Here is a 20,524-nt window from a genome sequence, read left to right as displayed (position 1 = left end):
TCGTCCACTTTGAGTCTATATATCTCACTTCTTTTGAAAGAATCAAAAAGTGGTTAACTAGTAAAATGTTTATCAGGATATCAGCAACATTTTACTAGTTAGCCACTTTTTGATATCTTTCACAGAAAATGAGATATATAGGCTCAAAGTGGACGATCCGGGTGTCGTTCTATTAGAGGTTTTACGGTATCTCGGTTCTTTCAAGAGATATCTAAAAATTTCAACTGATAAACTATTTATCATAATATCACCAACATTTTATTAATTGACAAATTTTTGATATGTGTTTAGGAGCCGAATAAAGCTCAAAGTTCAATCATAGGGCGGACTCAATTGGAGCTATTTTTGTGTCCTTAAGCATTGTGCGGAAATCGCGCTCCTGCTAACTCTAGTTAGAAACGTTTTGTAGAAAAATCTTTTTTTCACTAGGGCGCTATTTCTGACCAAGATTGTGTACTTACCTCAGAAGCCTGCCAGACTCAATGCGATGTGATGTGTGCTCTGTTGTGGAAGAAGTCGTTGGTGGTCCACCAGGAATATGAACTATGGACACATGAGATGGACCAGGTTGAGAGTGTGGGAGCATCTGAAAAGGGCAAACATTTTTGGGGCCATTATGATACGAAATCCTAAATTCAGCGGTATAAAATGTCTGCAAAATTTCTAATTTTGCACCCTCAGAACGCTTTTTACCCAGTTGAACCCTCTAAAACACAATAATTGTCTCCAAAATCTTTTGTTTTGGTCCCTCTTCTTGTCCCCGTATTCAAAACATACAAGTTCATAAGACCTCCAATAGTTTTCTTTTATATATAAATTCAAGTGCAACCAACCCAGCTATATCCCAAACCCATCAAACACCACACACCTTATTTCCTCATCTAAACCACTTTTCCTCCTTTTTTCTGCATATTCTTCTTATTTTTTCGTATCTGTTTGTTGCCAATAGTAGCAGAAGAAAAAAAAAAAGAAAAAGAGGGACCAAGAATTTTGACAAAAAACGGAAAAGAAAGACGGGGAGGTACACTTACCCCTCCCATATTATCGAGGAAGCATGGACATTTTTTGAAAGGCAAAAGGAAAGATATATGTATATAGTAAAAATGGAAACAGAAGAGATCAAAATGAAAATATTAAAAAATCAAAAAGCTTGTTTTTTCCATAGTTCTATGATTATATAGCGTCAAAGTTCTATGGTACAAAGTAAACCGGTAACCTCCGATTGTCAACTTTGAGCCAATTTATCGCATTTCCTGTAGAAGATATCAAAAAGTGGTCAACTGATAAAATAATTATCATAATATCAAAATTATTTTATTAGTTGACAAATTTTTAGTATCTTCAACAAAAGATAAAATAAATTGAGCTCAAAGTTGATACACCAAATTTTACGAGATCGCTTCCGGAAAAGTAGAACAAAAGAGTTTGTAGGTCTCATTTTTTGGCTAGGAATTTAGTTTTTTTCTAATTTTCAGAAATAGTATTTTTCAAATCTCAAAATCCGAAAATCCATCAGTATCTTACATTTCAGAATCTCCTCTGAATCTCAGAATTTCAGAGTTTCGAAACTCAAATATCTGGAAGCCCGAATTTCGAAACTAAACAATTCTGGAATTGCTCAATATGGAAATAGAGTTTTGGAATTGTCACATTTTGAAATTTACGCATTCTTGAACTTTCAGAATTCCAGTTTTTGAAATCTTTTTCCGGACTTTCAAAATGTTGAAATTTCTAGAAACATGGATTCTCAAATTCTGTTTTTAAGAACTTGGGAATCTCAGAAATTCTGAAATCTGAAAAACTCAGAATCCCTTAGAATCTCAGAATTTTAGAATTCCAGAATTCCAAAAGCTCAGTATTTCAGATTTTTCGATTTTTAGAACTTTTGAATATGTGATTTTCACAATCCAAAAATCTTATAAATCCGGAATCTCCAAGTCTTTGAATCTTAGAATTTAAAAGTTTTAAAATTTCAGAATATTGGAGTTTTAGAATCTCAAAATTTCAGAATATTGGAGTTTTAGAATCTCAAAATTGCAGAACCTCAGAATCTCATAATATCAGAATTTCAAAATTTTAGGAATTTCAGAATCACAGGATTTCAGAATCTGAAAATCTCAGAATCTCAGAATCTCAGGATCTCAGAATACCAAAATCTCGGAATCTCGGAATCTCGGAATCTCGGAATCTCGGAAATTCGAAAATCTAAGAATTTCAGAGATTTCGAATTTCAGAATTTCAGAATTTCCAGAGTTAGAATTTCAGAATTTCAGAATCTCACTCACCTGAATGGGCGGTCTTCTAATTCCCAGATGTCTAACTGGAACTGGTACTGTATCAATATCCACATCATGTGATGCTCTTCTATCTCGGATTACTGTAGATGATGACGTGGATGCTTCCTGGAGAGCTCTTCCTAGAATTCCGCCACGTGGCGAATCCATTTTCACCGGGATCAATTCAAATATTAATATTAAAAGAACTAAGAATATATTGTAGAGCCTAATTTTGCTGAAATTTTCATTTTCAGATTTTCATATTACGAAACGGGAGACAAGTGTATGTAGCAAAAATAATAACGAGAAAAAGAAGTAAAAATAAAAGAAGAGAAGGTTCAGAAAATATGTGGAAGAAGAGAAGGGTATTCAGAATAAGGGGAAGAAGGAACTACTACTAACAATAGAGACACTGAAAACTAGGTATAAAATATGAATTTGGTGGGGGGAGAGGATTTTTGGTTGAGTTGCAGAATAAAAAGTACTTAGGGTTTTAAAGAGATTTGGAATCATAGCAGTGGGTGGAATTTGGAAATTTATTAATATCAAAAATTTGAAAATTGGGGAATCTTAAAATCTAGAAGTCAAATACTCTGCTGTCTAATACCCAAAACTGTCTAATACCCAAAACTGTCTAATACTCAAAACTTCCCAACCTTAGAATCTTAGAATCTCAGAATTTCACAATCTTAGTCGTTTAGGATTTCATAATCTTAGAGTTGCAGAATTTCAGAATTTCAGAATTTTCAAATCATTAAACTACTTTTTTTTAATGATTAGAATTTTTTTTGAGAATTGGTTGATTTAAATTTTTGTCAAATATAGAAATCTAGGAATCCAGAGTTCCCGAATCTTGAAAATTGGAAATTTAAGAAATTTGTAATATTATAATCTAAAAAATTAAGAATTTGATAATCTTGAAAACTGCAAAAAGCGAATTCGTATTTTTTGAATTTTTCGAAAACTCAATTTTCTATTCAAAATTCGCAATTCGTAAAAAGAAAATTAGAAAAAAAAAACTGAAGTTTGAACTTGAAGCTTATGTCGCTTTTTCAATTTGAAATATCGTAAAACCTGTAATAAAAGAGCCCCCTAAACTTTAGCTCGGGACCTATTTACCTGTAAGAGATATGAAACTTGTCAACTAATAAATTGTTTATCATAATATCCGCAATATTTTATCAGTTGACACATTTTTGATATCTCTTATATTGACCGAGATAATTGAGCTCAAATTTGACAGTGTGTGCCCTTTTATAACAAGTCTCACGGTAAGCAAGAAAAACTGACAATGGTAAAGGAGTTATCTAGAAAAGTTGCTTTTTCATTTAAATCATCGCTACGAGAAATTTCATATTCTAGTAATCTTCCTTATATAAAAAACGCTAGAGGCATCTGTTTGTCTTGAGGATCTGTCGACTTTTGAAAAGATTAAAAAAATAGATTTACGTGATCCTTTAAGAACAATTAAGGCGTGGAGCGACGAACCAGTAAAAAACTAGATTGAATCGCGCCGAAGGCGCACCAGCTTGCTTGTCAATTTTCAAAAGAATTCAGCAAAAATGTCCGGAATTTTTTTTGAGAAGCCGGGATGCGGAATCCATCCTGATACCTGAAACCGAAACCAATAAAAACTTTACGGAGTCCGTATAACGGACATCTCGAATGTGTAGAGGAAGTCTTTAAAAAACACAAACGATATTATTTAGCGGAAGTTCAGAAACAAGTTCTCGTAAACATTCACGCTGGAAATTCGGAATAAATCCTTTTTTTCTCGGAAACCGGGATATGCGAAAGTCGGAAGAGATAGACTTTCCAGGAATCTGGAGCCCAGAATACGGACTAATGAAATCCAGAAATCTCGGGAATTCAGATTCAAAGAAGATTTGGAGTAATTAAATTCGAAAATCGAAAGCTCAACACATTCTAAATCATTTTTTCATAAACACTTCAATCAAAACCCCAACTTTGAGCCCATATATCTCGTCTCCTGTAAAAGATATCAAAAAATTGTCAACGGATAAAATTTTAGACCCAATATGAAAAATTTTTTATCAGTTGATAAAATTTTGAAATCTTTCATAGAAATCAAGATAATTGAGCTCAAATTATAAGTATGGAGTGACGTCCTGTTAAAGGAAGACACGTTCAGGCCAAATGAATTCTAAGATTTCGAAATGTTAAAAAAATGTGCTCAATAAAATGGCTCCAACTAGTCTAGTCGTCGGCAACAAGGTGGTAGCCCTCAAAAGTAATAGCCCGTTTAGGTTGGTTACCCATGGAGAAGGGAGGGGGACAGAAAAAAGAAGAAGGAGAGCAGGTGGACCAAAAATGACCATTTCCGGTCAGTTGGGATAGAGGGACCAGCGTCTCCAATGGGATTCAAGGGGTAAAAGAAACAGAAAACTTCTGAAGAAGAAGAAGAAGAAAAAAAAAGTAAAAGTATAGAAGAGGGGGCGGGGCTTGAGAAACATCTGGAAAGTTTGAGAAGAGTCGTAATTAATGGGAAAGGGGTTTTTGGGAAAAAATGAGGTTCAGGGGTTTATGGATTTTATGTTGTGTGAAAGGTGACATAATGGCTGGGAAGAGAGTACCCGCAAAGTACTGGGGAACCCGGTCATTAAGAAAAAAAAGGAAAAAAAAGAGAAAAGGAAAGAAGGAATGAGAAAATGTGTTCGTTTTTTGGTGTTAGAAAAATGAGAAAGATCATATTTTTGGATTTAAAAAAATCCAAAGATTTGAAAATTGTTCTAGAAATCCAAAAAATGACCTAGAATATATTTGAAATTTGTTTTGTTTAAAAAAACCTGAAAAAAACCTTTTTTTAGTTCGAGTCCGTCTATTTTTGAAGATTGAAAACTTTGATATATTTAAAAACTTTGAAATATTTCATTTACATTATTTTTGTGTAGTTCTTTTTAGTTTGAAAAAATTCTGAAATTTTGAAAAAAATTTTTAACAGATTAAAAAAAATATTCTGAAAAAAAAACTAAAAAATCCAAATTTTCAGAAAAAAAATTAATCACAAAAACCTTTTCCAAGAATTCAAAACAAACAATTTTTTTTTGAAAAATCGGAAAAATGCTTTCCTAAAAATCTTGGAACAAAAACTGGAAAAAATAACCAAATTGATATTAACTTCTTTGAATTTTTTAAAGGTGGGGGGACAGGATATTTTTCGTAGTTTTTTTGTAGCTAGAGTATGCATTCTACCGTCACGGTGTACAACGCTTAATGTCACTCTGCGTATAGCTGTCGTCCTCGCCTTTATGTATGCAATCGGGCGGGCGCTTTCTCTTTGCCCGCGTGGCTCAGTCGGTAGCGGCGCCGCACCCTCAATCATCGCCCTCACAAGTTCAACTCCTCGAGGGGCATCTTTGAACGGAATTTCGAGAACATTATTTTTTTCATGTCCCCCCATCTTTAAAGGATTACTTTAAGTAAAATTATTTGAAAATCAGAAGGATTACTGTAGGGAAGAAATCTGAAATGTAAAAGGGTTGCTGTAGGGAAAACAATCAAGTACGAAATGGATTACTGTAAGAAAAAATGAAAACAAATCAAAAGGATTACTGAAGGGGCAAAATATTTGAAAGTTTAAAAGATTCTGTAGAAAAAAAATATTCAGAAATCAAAAGTATTACTGTAGGGGCAAGGCTGTGCCACGGCCGGCCGTTTTTACTACGGCCAAGCCGGCCACGGTTTCAGAAAAAAATATTCGAAGAAGCCGCGGCCGGCCCAGGCTAGCCGTGCGGCTTTTCACGGCCTTTTGAAATAATTGTTTCATGAGAAATATTTTTTTTTTGAAAATTAGGACAAAAAAAGAAATTATTCAAAAACTAATTGATTTTCACTTCACGCGTTTTCATGAAGCTATCCGCGGCCGGCCTCGGCTAGCCGCGGCTTTTCACGGCTTTCACAAAAAAGCCGCGGCCGGCCAGTCGTCTTTTTGCACAGGCTTGTGTAGGGGGAAAATATTCGGAAATCAAAAGGATATTGTAAAACTTTAGACAAAAAGACTGATTTTTGTTCACTAAGCAATGATTCAAATTCAGAAAAAAAAAGTGAAAACTCATCTCCCAATTACTACAAATGTATGTTCCTGTTATATCTCCTAGTTTCATAGACATTTCACGTGTTAGTGGTTTTCTCCCCTTCGTTGAAATAAATAAATAAATAAATAAATAAAACTAGATACCATAAAAATATAAATTCATAACCTCCAGAACAGTTGTTTTCACAAAATGGGTTTACCCATACCCAACATAACTTCGTTGATTTATGTGACGACTTAATTACAGTTACGGTACTTTTTTCGAAGTTTTGGGAACAAAAGAAAACACTTTTTTTAAAAAAGGGAAACTGAAAAAAGCAGGGGTCGTTTTTTTTGAAAATTTGAGAATCTATTTCTTGGAAATCATGGAAATCAAGTTATTTCAAAAATCAAGTTTTCAAAAAAACCCTGAAAAATCGAATTTTTTTTCAAAATCATACTGCAAGATAAAAAAGAAATCTTCTGAATTTTAAAGACAGAAAGATTCCAAGACTTTTGAATGTTTTTCAAGCCTTTTCTCCTCCCCCAATTTCCACGCCATCTGACCCCAAGAATCAGGAATTCTGTCACTCATTCCACCTCCACCATATACAGACAGACATCATCTAGTAGTAGTACTAACCTATACCTTCATCTCTCTACTTTTCAGAAATGTACTAAGGAAGAAGAGAAAGAAAAAAGGAAATCTCAAAAAACCAAGAAAAAAGAGTACTAGCGGAAATACGCAGGTATCCATGAAAAATGTATCTTTTTTAGTTCCAATGGTCAAAAATGTAGGGGGTGGATGGAAAAGTGCAAGCGATTCGGAAAGCTGAATTTCAGAGAAACGGGTAACTTGAAATCTGAAAAAAAGCTCAATTCTCTCCGTTCCTGTGAGAGATATCAAAAAGTTTTTAACTAATGAAATAGTGATGATCATATGATAAAAACGTTATCAGCTGACAGCTTTTCGATTACTCTTACAGTAACCGAGATATATAAACTCACAGTGAACGAATAGGGTGAGCTTCTATTAGAGGAAATACGGTATTTTCATAATCGAGAACCAAAAATGAAGCAAACATTAAAACATCATCAATTATTTCAGCAGAATCATAATGAATTCAAATATGGGAAATTGAAAATTGGAGAAAACTAGGGACCGAAGAAATTTGAAAAGTTTAGAATTTCGTTTGAAAAACTCGTTTTTTTTTTCAGATTCTAAAAAATATTTTATTGTCGATACAAATTTTAATTTCATGGAAAAACATATCATTTTTTCTCGATAACCAAATTTTCCAATTCTGCAAGTTCTGAAACTTTAAACGTTTGATTTCCATCTTTTCCAGCTCTCCCTCTCTCTCTCTCTCTCTCTCTCTCTCTCTCTCTCTCTCTCTCTCTCTCTCTCTCTCTCTTTTCCGATAACAATCTACACACCTCTTCCAGACCCTTTTAACTTTTTGCGCATCAGATTTACAACCCTATTTTACGATCATCACCCTTGTGCTCAACGCCTCCATCTGTCATTAAGTTTCAAATTTCTCATGGGCCAGCAGGTGGGACAGTTGTAAATCTTTCCCCTTTTTTTGTGGTCTAATCAAAACATAGACATTCAAAAAAGTGTTATTCAGACATACAAAAAAGAAAAGGTCGTGGTCGAGTGCGTTATGTTTTGAAAAGCGAGGCCTCAAGGACAAGGATAAGGTCTTTTTGGATTCATAATTTGAATTTTTTGGCGGGCGTTTTTTTTGTGGAACAAGAATGTAAATGAATTTTTAGAGGGGTACTGTAACTATATTTGTTTTGCGATACTGTAGATTCTAAATTTTGAAGATGGTACGGTAGATTTTTTCAAACTTAGAGATAGGCAGTTTGAGATACGGTAGATATGGTAGGTTTTAATAATTGTGGGATACGGCATATATTTTTTGGAGGTACGGTAGATATCTTGTAATTTTGGAGTCATGGTAGTTTTTTTTTTGATACGAAGATTTGTAAAATTTTGAGATACGGTAGATTTTTCCCTAAATTTTGAGAATTTTTAGGTTTCTATATTCCAGCAGATTTGTTCTGGAAATCCGGTTATCCGCTTTTCCAAAAAATTTCGGAAATTTAATTTTTACTCTCACAATCATGGTTTTCCATCGTTAATAATGTCCAAAAACTACAGTATCCCAAATTTTTGAAATTAAAAAAAAAATATTTCTACTTGTTTCCCATTTTCCAAAATCTTTGTCTTTTTCTATAAATTCTAATATAAATTCTAAAATTTGGAAATTTTTCAAATTCCAAAAGTTATGAAGTTTGAAAAACTCCAAATTTGAAAATTTCTCAAAAAAAATTCTCAAAATTAAAGAGTATCAAATTCTAAAAATTCTCAAATAAAAAAAATTAAATTGTCCTCTTCTCTCCTCCTTTTTTTTACAATTTCCCATATTTTCCCTTTGGTCTTTTTTATTTTTTTTATTATCAAATGTATTTTTTTTCCTTTCACTTTATCTATCCTTTCTTCTATTCCTCTACTTTTTTATCACTATCACATCCATCAAAATTTTCTCTTTTTTATCTTTTCATTTTTTTTTGCGTTTCCATCGTTTCCGTTGTGTCGTTCATCGTCTGGTGGTTTCGATTTTTTTTCTCATTTTCACCTTCTTGGGTGATAAAAAAGAGACGTTTGGTTTCATAAAATTGTCGAAATCTACCGTATCCCACTCTTATAGATTTGATTTTTTGCCACATATGTGCTCTTTGAGCTTAATTATCTCAGCTCATATAAAAGATATCAAAAAGTTGTCAACTAATAAATTGTTAACGATAATATTACCAATATTTTATCAGTTGACTACTTTTCTAATATCTCTTACAGTAATCGATATAATTAACCTACAAAAAACCATTAAATGTTAAAAGTGCATTCTCCTTGACCCCCATCATTTCTCTTCGATTGTTTTACAATTTAAATTTTCTCTGCGTCTCTCTATCTCTGTTTGCCTGCTAAGAATGAGATGGGTGTATGAAAAATATGATTGTCCTGGTGTGAATCATTTTTTCTTGTCACTTTTCTTTCTCGGTCAAATGTTCTGACCACTTTTATCAGCTCTTTTTGTTGTTTTTTCAGAGAACAGGATCTTTGGACTTTTGTAGGAAAATCGCCGAAAATCGGGGGTTACGGTAGTTTTCGTTTTGAGCCTTCTAAAGTTTCGGAAATTGAAATTTCGATCAGGTTTTAGGGATTTTCAATTTTAACGATTCCAAAAACCACAGAATGTCTAGTCACCCTATACCATCACTTTGAGCTCAATTAGCTCGGTTCCGGTGAATGATATCAATAAGTTGTCAACTAAGAAAACGTATTACATAATTCCACTTATATATTATCCGTTAATCAATTTTCAATATATTTTATAGGAACCGAGCTAATTGAGCTCAAAGTGTACGTAAAGTGTGGGCTTTTAGATTCCAAAATTTTAAAAATTCTAATATTATTTCTTGACAAAACACTGACGCATTTTTCGTACATTTCAACACCACCACAACACTTTTTCTCATTATTGTCAGTTTCCAATAGACCAAAAATTTTCCCAAAATTTCCATATTCATACATTAATGGATTTTTGGCGTCTATTTTCTACATATACACTTTTCGTTTGGCTACACTGTTTTACACTCTGCCAGATTTAATTTTCAGCGATTGCTTTTGAAAACCTGTGTCAGATTTCCCTATTTTTTAAACAATTGCTTGAGGCCACGCCCTTTTTCTCGCATTACTTGGGCTATGTGGGAAAAGGGGCGTGGCCTCCTCACTGTTGCGAAAGAACGCCTGTGGGGAGGGTGGCTCGCATTTGTAATGATTCATGATCAGAATCTGGTCGTTTGAAAAACCACTTAACCATTGTTCAAGTCGATATGTATTTCCACACAAAGTGATATCACAAGACAACCATTCCCCCTTGTCAACATGTTATTGCTCATTGCCCTCAACTACAGTATCCCCTTTTTATTAGTGCAACTACTTCCCTGTTTTTTCTCGAACTTTCGAGCTTTAGCTGCAAATTTTCTCTCTTCTTGTGGCATACAGTTTGTTCAGTACACTTTCCCATAGCCTTTTCTTAATTTTTTTCCCCTTCGATTGCATCGATGGGGCGGGTTAAAAAGAACACACCGACACAAAAAAGAGAGCCCTTTTTCATATTCCTTTGATATTTGGGATTTCGTAATTTCGAAAAAGACTTAAAGGTCAACATCTGTTTGTTTTTTCCTTTCAATTTGTTTGCCGCAACTGATCTGATAACAGCCTAGCGTATATGTGTACTTTGAGCTCAATTATCTCGATTCCCATGAAAGACAACGGTTGTCAACGGATGAAATGTTGCTGATATTATGATAAGACATTTATTAGTTGACCACTTTTTGACATCTTTAATTAGAGTTGAGATAATTGAGATCAAAGTTCAGCTTCCCTTCTCTTCTTCTTTGAACATCTGCTCCATCGAATCGATTCGCATTCGTTCAAAAAAAAAAATCATGTGTCTTCTTGTATAATTTATTTGCCTACTTTTGATACATAGTCATTTCTAGTCATTCATGTGCAAATGAGGTGTAAAACTTTGCAAAGTAATCAAATAACTGTTAATGATAAATAATTATCAGGGATATTTGTTCATACTAATTGTCGTGCTTTATGATCCTTATCGATTTTTGAGCTCTCTGCTGGTCTTTTCTTTCCCGGTTTGTCATTTTTGAAAAACCCAAAAAAAACTGTAAACAAGACATTCTATTCTTTCTTTTTATGCCCATTAGACTAGATTAACTGTGTGGGTCTTTTATGTTCTGCTCTTCATGACCTCACTCACACTAGATTAGGAAATCCACTTTCGGGTGACTTTCATTTTTTGAAGAGCAACTTTTATTGCAAGTTCTGAAAAGAACAACACGCCACCTTAATCTTTCTTTTTTGGGTTTTTTGTTGTGACCCAAACTTGATAATTTTTAAGCGTTATTGTTGCGGGCTCATTTTTGCGAAATCTAAGGACTATTTCTGACCAATTTTCACTACTTCCGGTGTGTCCAGATGTCTAGATGTCCGTATCGTTTCCAGCATTTCCAGTTTTCTTTTCTGTTAAACTTAAACTACTGTAGTCTCCCCATATTAAATTTTTTTTTTGATTTTTCAGAAATTCGAAATGGATCGAATGTTTGAAAAACCTTCTTTGGAACCGAGGGATTCGACACACCAGGTTTGTTTTTTTCATCATTGCACTTGGAGCTCAATTATCTCTATTTCTGTAATAGATATAAAACATTTGCAAAGTACAAAAATGTAGGTGAGATTTTGGCAAACATTTTATCAGTTGACAAATTTTTGATATCTCTCATTGGAAGCGAGATAATTAAGCTTGAAGTTCAATTGTTCTAATAGAGCAACACGAAATATACTGCCCAACACTAGTCACTGTACACGAACTACAGTATCACCATTTAGCTAAAGACACACCATTTTCATTATTTTAATTCCAGTCATCATCATCGTGTTCATCCACCGATCTTCATCCAAGATCTTCATCCACGATTCAACCATCATCCACCGATCACATCCACTCTGAACTGGAGCTAGTGCGTCAAGACCCAACCCTGTATCAAGAAGTGATCCATAATTGGACAGAGAAGGTGAAGACAAAGTTGAGATCAGAGAATCGCACGAAAGAATTTCTCTGCGAAGTGAGGAGAGATATCGGACACATTTTGGTTCTCAAAACATTCGATACTCCACACAAAAGGAAAGCTTTCATCAGAAGTCTTGTGAAGGAACCTTCGGAAGAGGAGGGGTTGGTCGCATGGCTCCAGGAAGCCAAGCCAACAAATCCAAACGAGCCAGAACTTGAAGAGCGTGATGTGAGTTATCATTAACTGATAATTGTTTTCAAATAGAACAGTAATTTTTTTAGCCAGCGCATGGTCCTGCGACGAGTCAGCCACTTCCTGCACTCAACACACTTTTGGAGACTTCTGGAGGACCATCGTCATCCGGAACATCGTCATCTATTCAAGGAGATTCTTCTGGAGCACCATCGATGAATATGCCAAGCGCAGGATTATTTGGACAAGTTAGTTCACAAGTTTGAAACTTTCGGTTTCCTAAAATCTTGCTATTATCAATTTAAAGTTTAAAAACCACTCAAAAAAGACAATCGGAAAATCTTGGCCTAGAAAACTGGTGAGTTCTGGTGAGTTTTCTAGGCCATCTTTAATGATGGCAGAATTTTCTCAGAATTTCCATTTACCATTATGGCCTAGAAAACTCAGCTTCCAAAAGTTAGGCCATCATGTAGTCTTTTAAATTTTTGAAGCCTATAAGTCTTGGAATCAAGGATTCAAAGATATAATTTTCACACACAAATTTTAGTGAATTTTGAGTCAGAAACTTTCAATTCGAAAACCATCAAAAATCTATTTCTGAGACATTTTCTACATTTTCAGCCAAATTAATTGCTTTGAATCTTGAGAACGACTATATTTCCTTTTTTGGAGAAGAAGTACATTGGAGCACTTGTCTTTTCGAATCGTAAGAATATTCTAGAGTCGACTCCCCTTCATAACGGTTTTATGATGGGTTTTAAGAGCAGTTAGGTATGAGAAAATGAGGAAATTGACATCTTGTGGGGTAATAAATTTCCATTTCCAACATCACTCGGAGTTTTCACGAATCTTTGAAAAAAAAGAAATACTTTATAGCCTGATACTTTTTCCTTACTATTGTTAGTTCCTATATTTATTAGTCCTTCTAGACATTCTTTTCCAGACCTTTGGTTTTTTTCATACTTGTGGAAAAAATGGCCGGCCCGCGGGCCGGAAAAAATTACACATGGTCGGCCCGGTTTTTGAAAATTTCGAAATTTTAGAGCGAAAATTCATCCTTGGCTTAATGAAGTCTGATTTTTTGCTAAAAATTCAATTAAATTGACTTTTTCGGATGGTTGTATGCATTTGGATTAATATTTGTGCTATTAAAAATATATTGGCACATTTGAAAAGTAACATTTTCGAAAAGTTGTCCTAGGCGGGCCGAGCGGGCCGGGCCGAGGGTTTTGAGGCAAGCAGGCCGGCCCGGCCATCCACATGTATGGGTTTTTTTCTGTCTGTGACATTTTCGATTGAATCGTAATCTCATGACATTTTTCGAACCCATTTTTCGAACCCATTACCCTGTCTATCCCACACATTTTTAATTAAAAATATACGAATCGCGTAGGCGATCTTTTTCTTGTCCATATCCAATCTAGACTTTCTTAAAACCCGCCTCCAAATTTTATGACTTCTCCCCCCATCTATAAATCCGTCTTTTTTCAGTTCAATCCCAACTTCTCCAGCCTTCCATTTCCAAATCTCCAGGTTGGGATCAGTTCGCAGTTTGGCATCCAGGTTCCAGGAATATCTGTGAAGGTTTGCTTAAAACTGTAGACTAGAAAATACCGGGATTACTTTTTTTCTTTATCTTCCAAAAGTTCTATTTTCATCCACTTCTTCCGAGTTTTTAAAACTGGAAACCTCGTGAAAGCTCAAAATCTAAGAATCATAGAAATTAGAAAACTAGAATCTTAAAATCTCCTAATTTTCATTTTAACATTCAAGAATTTGGGAATCTTAGAATCTTAAGTTTTTTCAAATCAAAAATTTGAAGTCTTCAAATTTCAGAATCTTCCTCCAGCTTCTGCTCTGCCACCCGCTCTAGACCCCTTCCTGGAATTCTTGACCACACAACGGGGGTTGCCCGGATTCATAAACGCCCAGACCGTCCCAATTCCTTCTATCCCGGAATTGAATCCCAAACCAACGACCTCTTCTGAAAGATCAAGGGCAAATCCGGAGGGACCAAAAAGAAAGCCAGGAAGGCCATTAGGATCCACGAAAATGGCCATGATACAGCGAAAGCGCGAGGATCGGAAGAGAGCAGAAGAGAGCCGTCTTCTGGCTGCTCAAGCTCAACAAGACATCTTCCCCGTTCCTAGGTCATCAGAAGAGCAAGCGCAGATTGAGAAGGAGGGTTCGGAGATAGCGAGAGGTCTTCTATTGGCCAGTCTTCAAACTTCGATGGATACTACTGTTGGGGCGGAGGACAGCTCAAAGGATGGTGGGGATCGAACAAAGGAGTCAGCGATCGGAAAGGAAGTGTCGGAGCCAGAGACGTTAGAAGCTCCAGTTATTCAATCACAGAAACGAGTCCTTAGGAAGAGGAAATCGGGAGCAGAGTTGATTTCTTCAATCGATAACATATCCGGTAAGTTGAAGCTCTAGTTTTGTTTACAATTAGTATACTCTGAGATTTTCAGGCGAATTGAAACAATTTAGACTATTTTTAAGAGATCCAAAGTTATAACTTTGACCTAAATTTTCTCAGTTGTTGTAAAAGATATCAAAAAGTTGCCAACTGATAAATCATTTATCAAAATGTCACAAACATTTTATTAGTTGACACATTTTTGATATCTAGCATAGTAATTGAGATAATTTAGCTCAAGCTTGGGTGCCCGTCTATTAAAGGTTTTAAGGTATTTTTGCCCGATACTGTATGATCAAATCAATTCCTAATTATTTGAACAATCGAGACCCAAACCAATGAATATTTTATTTCAGACGAATCCACACCATCCGGACACACTGAAAATCCTTCCACGACCATCCAGCCACAACCAACCACTCGTCAAGCAGAACGTTCGAAAATCCCACGAAAATCAAGACAAGACCACCCGCCGAGCGAATATCTAGAAACCGAACTAATGATAAAAGGATATATGAGAGAGGATAACCGAAACGCTTCTAGATCCGGTAGAAAGAAAATCCAAGAGTCTGAGGAGCCTATTGTCTCGGTAGACTGCGGTAAAGTGATAGACGAGATGGTGGAGAGAGTGATGAAGGGGAAAATTGAGGATATTGTCATGCCTCCAGCCAAAAGAAGAAGAAGATCCATGGCAGGATCGACGGCTCAAGAATCCGAAGGTACGAAGAAGAAAGTTAGACGAGAAAAGAAGACGACTTCGGATGATGCGGACGCTTCTGATAATTCTAACCGTATTCCGGTTGATGATGTTTCCACTCAAAAGCATATGAAGTCAAAGTCTGTGAATTCTGTTTTAGAAGATACTACCGTCACGGGAGAGTCTAGACAAACTTCAAGTGGTGAAGCTGCTGCCCAAGCTGAGGAGACTTCTCCTCAAGGAAACCAAGTTGTTGTAGATGACATTATGAGAGAGTCGAGTCGATCTGAAGATGCTGGAACTGCCCATGCCGAGGAAGCTGCTCCTGAAGAAATTCAAGTTGCTGCTTCAAAAGTGGACAATTTCGATGATGTTCCTTCAAATGGTGTTGGTGCTTCGGAGAGACCGAAGACTGCTCGTGTAGTCAAAATGAACCAGCCGAAGCTTCAAGAGGAATTTACGGTCCCGATAGCTTCCGGATCGGTTTCTTCGTTAATTACAGGTGAGTTGAAATTATTGAAAAATTAAATTCAAAAAGTTCCCGTTTTTCAGAAGACGCGAGCAAGAAAACAGAGTCTCCAGAAGCAACCCATCCAAGTGAAACCAAAGCTGTCATTCCCTTGAAATCGCAAGAAACGGTGTCGGAGGCAGTCCATAGTGAGCTAAGATTAACAGAGAACAATCAATAGCTCAATTTATTAAGATGGACCTTCCCATTCGGCAGAACCACAAGGTCAATACTTCAACTTTGCAATGCAACGGGAAAAGGAAAGGCTACAGAAGATGTATGATGAAATGCGCAAAAAACCACTCTGTCAGAGTTTTTGTCCCCGCCCGACTTCCGAAGCCACTCCAGAAGTTTCAACTCCCATGGTTCGAAGCTCTTCAACCAGCGCGCCCAAGACAATTGATGGACCACTTGCTTCTAATTTTCCCATACTCCCCATACAAGGTAATTCATAGACAAATCAAATAATTTAAAATCATTCTTATAATAAATAAATGAAGTTGCGTCACTTTCTCTGTTCCTCTGTCCGCACACGTTGAAAAATTGAAATACAATATAAATTTACGTGAACTTTTGAGTAAGACAGAGGAGTGAAGCGACGAACAGTAAAATGTATAGATTAAATCGCGCCGAAGGCGCACCAGTCAACTGTTTGAAGCGCCGGAAGCGCGGCGACCAGGCTGTCCGTCCCGGTGTCAATCTGTCCGCTTTTGAAAAAGTTGAAAAAATAAATTTAGATTTTCGCGACCCTTTAAGAAAAAAGCTGCAAACCAGTAAAAAAACAGATAGATGGAATCGCGCCGAAGCCGCACCAGCTTGCTGGTTTATATTATTTATATTCCCAATTTTCAGCTCATTCCCCTATTCCGCCTCAAACGCCTTCTGAACCCCTCGAAGCAGTCGTGATGTCATCCACAATAACTTCAGAAGTTTCAACTTCTATGGTTTCAAGTTCTTCATCCAGCTATGCCGCCCCAGCTGTCATGGCAGCTGATGCACCAGTCGCTTCTAATTTGGTTCCGTTTCTGGTAACGGCAACTTCGTCTAGTGAACTCCAAGAGAAAAATCAAGCAGCTTCTGGAATTGTACCACCGGGACGCTCCGTTATTCACACGACTCCAGCTGTTCCCCAGCTTGTTCCAGGAATGTTAACTTTGTCAGTTGGAGTGGCGCTATCCTATATGTTACCATCAAGAACACAATCACCTCATCAAGATATTCCTGCCCATCGAGAGCTGCCAAAACCAATTGCACATCCTGGTGCAATCAGTTCTCAACTGCCTCCATGTGCAGCCCTATCGAAGCTGCCTCCACTATTTACGGCTTCCAGCCAAGCGACGGCTCCCAACCTTCATCCGGCCAACTTCAAAGTTCCCATAGCTGTTGACCCTACGAAAGGTAATTCATCGTTCAATAAGATAATCTCTAATACTTCTTTTTCCAATTTTCAGCATTTTCCCCTGAACATCTGGAACCCACTGGAAATGGAATACAAACTGATATCTCTAGCTTGAGCACACATGGGGCATATTTGGATTCAACTTCTACAACAAGCAGTGCAGAACCACCATTACAACAAGGACTTCCAGCTCCGGAATCTGCTTTAAATTCTGAATCCAGAACTGATAACTCCACTAATTCCGGAGCCAATTCATCTGCTGCTCTTCCAACCAGCTCTTTTCAAGCAGCTCGTGAAACTTCAAGGCTCTCTGTGAACCAGCAAAATAAACACGGAGCCAACATGACCTCATCTGCAGCAGCTCCAGAAGCTTCAACTTCCACGGTTCGAAGTTCTTCAACCAGCGATGGCGCCCCAGCTTTCTCGACAGCTGATGCGCCATTAGCTCCTACAGAAACTTCATCGAGCGGACGCCAAGAGAAAAATCGAGAAGCATTTGGCATAAGCCCACCGGCACCCTCCGTGACTCACGCGACTTCAGCTAAGCGCCACCCAGAAATGCTCCCTTTGCCAGCTGGAGTGACACCATCGGAACCACCAACAGCACCACCAACAGCACCACCCCATTATCAAGGAGTTCCGGTCCACTATGTACCACTAAGATCATTTACTGATCATGTTACAATCAGCGCTCAACTACCTCCCGATGCAACGAGACAGCCGCCATCATATACGACATATTCGGCGACCAGTCAAGCTGTTAATTCGAACTCTCCTCCGGGGAACTCTACCGCTCTCCTAGCAAATATGCAAGGTACTTTATGGTCGATTAGATAATCTCTAATATTTATTTTTTCCAATTTTCAGTTCATGCCTCTGTTTTCGCTCAAACACCCGCTGAACCTCTCGAACCCACTGGAAATGGAATACAAGTTGCTGTTTCTAGCTCGAGCCCAGATTCAGTAGCATCTGGAACTTTAGGAATCTCTGGAAACCAGCAAAATGATCTCGAAGCCAACGAAACTTCACGCCAACAGAAGAACCAAGAAGCGTCTGGCATGTTATCACCTAGACGCTCTGTGCCTCAGACGACTCCAGCTATTCCCCACCCAGGAATGTTTCCTTTGCCATCCGGATCACCAAGAGCACCACCCCATCATCCTGGAGTTCCGGTCCGTCAAGTGCCACAAGGATCATTTATGCATAATGGGCAATTTATCCCGGGTTCGAACTTCATGCACCATTTGGGAGATCCAAGAATGTATCCAAATTTTGCTCAACATCAAGTGAATATGAGACATCCGATGGTTCCGCCTCCACCATACACGGCGACAAGCCGAGCTGCTCCATTCAACCTTCCTCCAGTCCACTCTACCGTTCCCATGGCTTTCGCCCCTATGCGAGGTAATTTATCATCCAAGCAGATAATACTTCATATTTCCAATTTTCAGCTCATTTCCCTGTTCCACCTAGGCCAGAAGTCGCGGCGCAATGGATGGCGGCACACTCGATGTACCAACATCAAAATAAGCCCGTGGCCCAACCACAGATGACACCGAAAAGGGCTCGAAAGCCAAGAGCCAGAGCAGCGCCACGCCACGATACAGTGGTCTCCATTCCAATCGCCAGGAGTCCTCCTGCCGCCGTTCCAGTGCCACCAATCGGCCAAATGATTGTTCCCCAACCAGAGGTTTACCAAAACCCTCAAGCCTCTGCCATTCGTCGTGTTTTTAACACCATGCCCCACTTGGATTACCCGCCGAAGCCTTCACAGGACAGCAGCTCGAATGAATCGATGCCCCGTCTCGAAGCTGATGGTGAAGAGGAAGAAGCAGTGGGAGATCAACCAGGACCAAAAGATCAGTCTTCTCCAGAAGCACCACCACCGAAGAATAGCAGTTATGACGAAGACCTGCACAAAATGATATGCAGAGATGAGGCAATCCATGAAGCCCTGAAAAATGCTCCTCGAGCAAAATCACGGATCCTTCCCCTCGAGGATATCATACCGTCAGAGGAGGAATGCCCAGATCTCGAATTCTTCACAGACTTTGCCGATCGGAGCCAAAGCTTTGGGGAGATGAACAGATGCACCGTCACTTGCACAGAAATGTTCTCCTCCGAGTTTACCAATCGTGTCGAGAAGAGAGGACAACAAAAAGTTCGCTTCCATAAAAATGAAAAATTCCGAAAGACATTGGAAGGCGTGAAGGCTGTTGCGTTGTTTGAGATGGTAATGCAGGATAATCTGGTGAGTGGGGAAATGTTTCGTTAAATTTATTCACCATCTCGACCAGGATTCAAGAGTACATACATCGAAAAATGGCGCACCTAGGGTACATCGTAATTTTAATGCACATTGGTTTTGTTTTGAGAAAGAAGCGAAATAGTCTGCAAAGAATTGTTTCGTTCTCCACATGTACCACAACACCCCATGATACCATGCCTTTTCATCATTGTCATCATCAATAATTTGTTTTCTAGATTACCATCCTCAATGAATGGCCAGAAGCTCGTCAGGAGCCAAAGTTTCAGTTGTTCCTTCGAGCACACGAGCTGACAGGACACAAGGTAGACTAAACTAATTTTGAGCGAATTGATCCTATATATATATTTTCCAGGCCGTATTCAACAACGAGAATGAAGCGGAGGCTGAGAAGAATTTGGTGATTAGAACGCTCAACTACCTGTCCGATTTGAGCAGAGAAAGTAAGTCACCGTAGCTCAGCCGGTAGCGCCGCGGCACCTTCAGCGTTGACAATTTAAACCTCCATGAGGGGCGCATATGAAATCATTAGTTCATTTTCCCAACTTTTAATGCAAAAACAGCTCATTCGGACAAAAATACAGTCAATATTTTAGAATCTTACGAAAAACGGAAATTTCGACGAATTTTTGATTTTTAGGCTGAAACCTCGATCTCCTCTTTATAAGAACATTGTGTTTACAGTAACCAAAGATATTTTATTCAGAAAACTTCGGGTGCAATAAAGTCATCGCCTTCCTTCTCTATGCTATTCACAAATCTGTCGGATGTTGCTATCCAGTTCAAGGATTCCGTTTGATCCACCAGATTCTGGAGACATACATAAAACCAAGGGATGAGAATATTGAGTTTGCAGAGATCGATTAATCGTTTTCTTAAATTTTTAGTTGTATATTTTCTCGAGCTTCTTGTCCCTATCCACTATATCATTTATAGTCCATTATACATCTTTGTAGCCATTCCCCTTATCAGCTCTCCGACTAAACCCCATAATTGCTGATAAGACACATATTGTTACTCTCTTCTGTCTTTTTCTTTTCCATTCTCTTTCCCAACATTTCTTTTTTTTA

At 37.6% G+C, this 20,524-nt stretch overlaps 3 protein-coding genes across 3 annotated transcripts in view; 1 reads left to right on the top strand and 2 right to left on the bottom strand.

Moving 5' to 3' along the window:
- Cbr-trp-4 overlaps positions 1 to 2,444 on the bottom strand; it is a gene marked incomplete at both ends in the record, with an annotated part of 16,584 nt that extends 14,140 nt beyond the window's left edge. The window contains 2 exons of the mRNA XM_045241288.1: positions 462 to 586; positions 2,286 to 2,444. Coding sequence (XP_045095211.1) covers positions 462 to 586; positions 2,286 to 2,444 — 284 coding nt within the window. The remainder of the gene's footprint in view (positions 1 to 461; positions 587 to 2,285) is intronic.
- Positions 2,445 to 4,982: 2,538 nt separating this feature from the next.
- Positions 4,983 to 5,697, bottom strand: CBG13616 (the record flags this gene model as incomplete). The annotated part of the gene is made up of 4 exons (XM_002640436.1): positions 4,983 to 5,046; positions 5,174 to 5,253; positions 5,309 to 5,365; positions 5,416 to 5,697. 4 exons carry the CDS (start codon positions 5,695 to 5,697, stop codon positions 4,983 to 4,985), a joined length of 483 nt encoding a protein of 160 aa, XP_002640482.1.
- Positions 5,698 to 11,492: 5,795 nt separating this feature from the next.
- CBG13614 lies at positions 11,493 to 20,253 on the top strand (the record flags this gene model as incomplete). The annotated part of the gene is made up of 15 exons (XM_002640435.2): positions 11,493 to 11,546; positions 11,827 to 12,201; positions 12,255 to 12,413; positions 13,657 to 13,749; positions 14,002 to 14,584; positions 14,941 to 15,783; positions 15,834 to 15,938; positions 15,985 to 16,233; positions 16,642 to 17,187; positions 17,241 to 18,002; positions 18,056 to 18,592; positions 18,640 to 19,439; positions 19,673 to 19,759; positions 19,810 to 19,854; positions 20,161 to 20,253. 15 exons carry the CDS (start codon positions 11,493 to 11,495, stop codon positions 20,251 to 20,253), a joined length of 5,331 nt encoding a protein of 1,776 aa, XP_002640481.2.
- Positions 20,254 to 20,524: the final 271 nt, after the last annotated feature.

The sequence above is a fragment of the Caenorhabditis briggsae genome (genome assembly GCF_000004555.2).
Source record: "Caenorhabditis briggsae complete genome, chrI, whole genome shotgun sequence".
Taxonomy (NCBI): domain Eukaryota; kingdom Metazoa; phylum Nematoda; class Chromadorea; order Rhabditida; family Rhabditidae; genus Caenorhabditis; species Caenorhabditis briggsae.
Note: the sequence above shows the minus strand (reverse complement) of the source record. Positions and strands in the feature narration are given on the sequence as shown.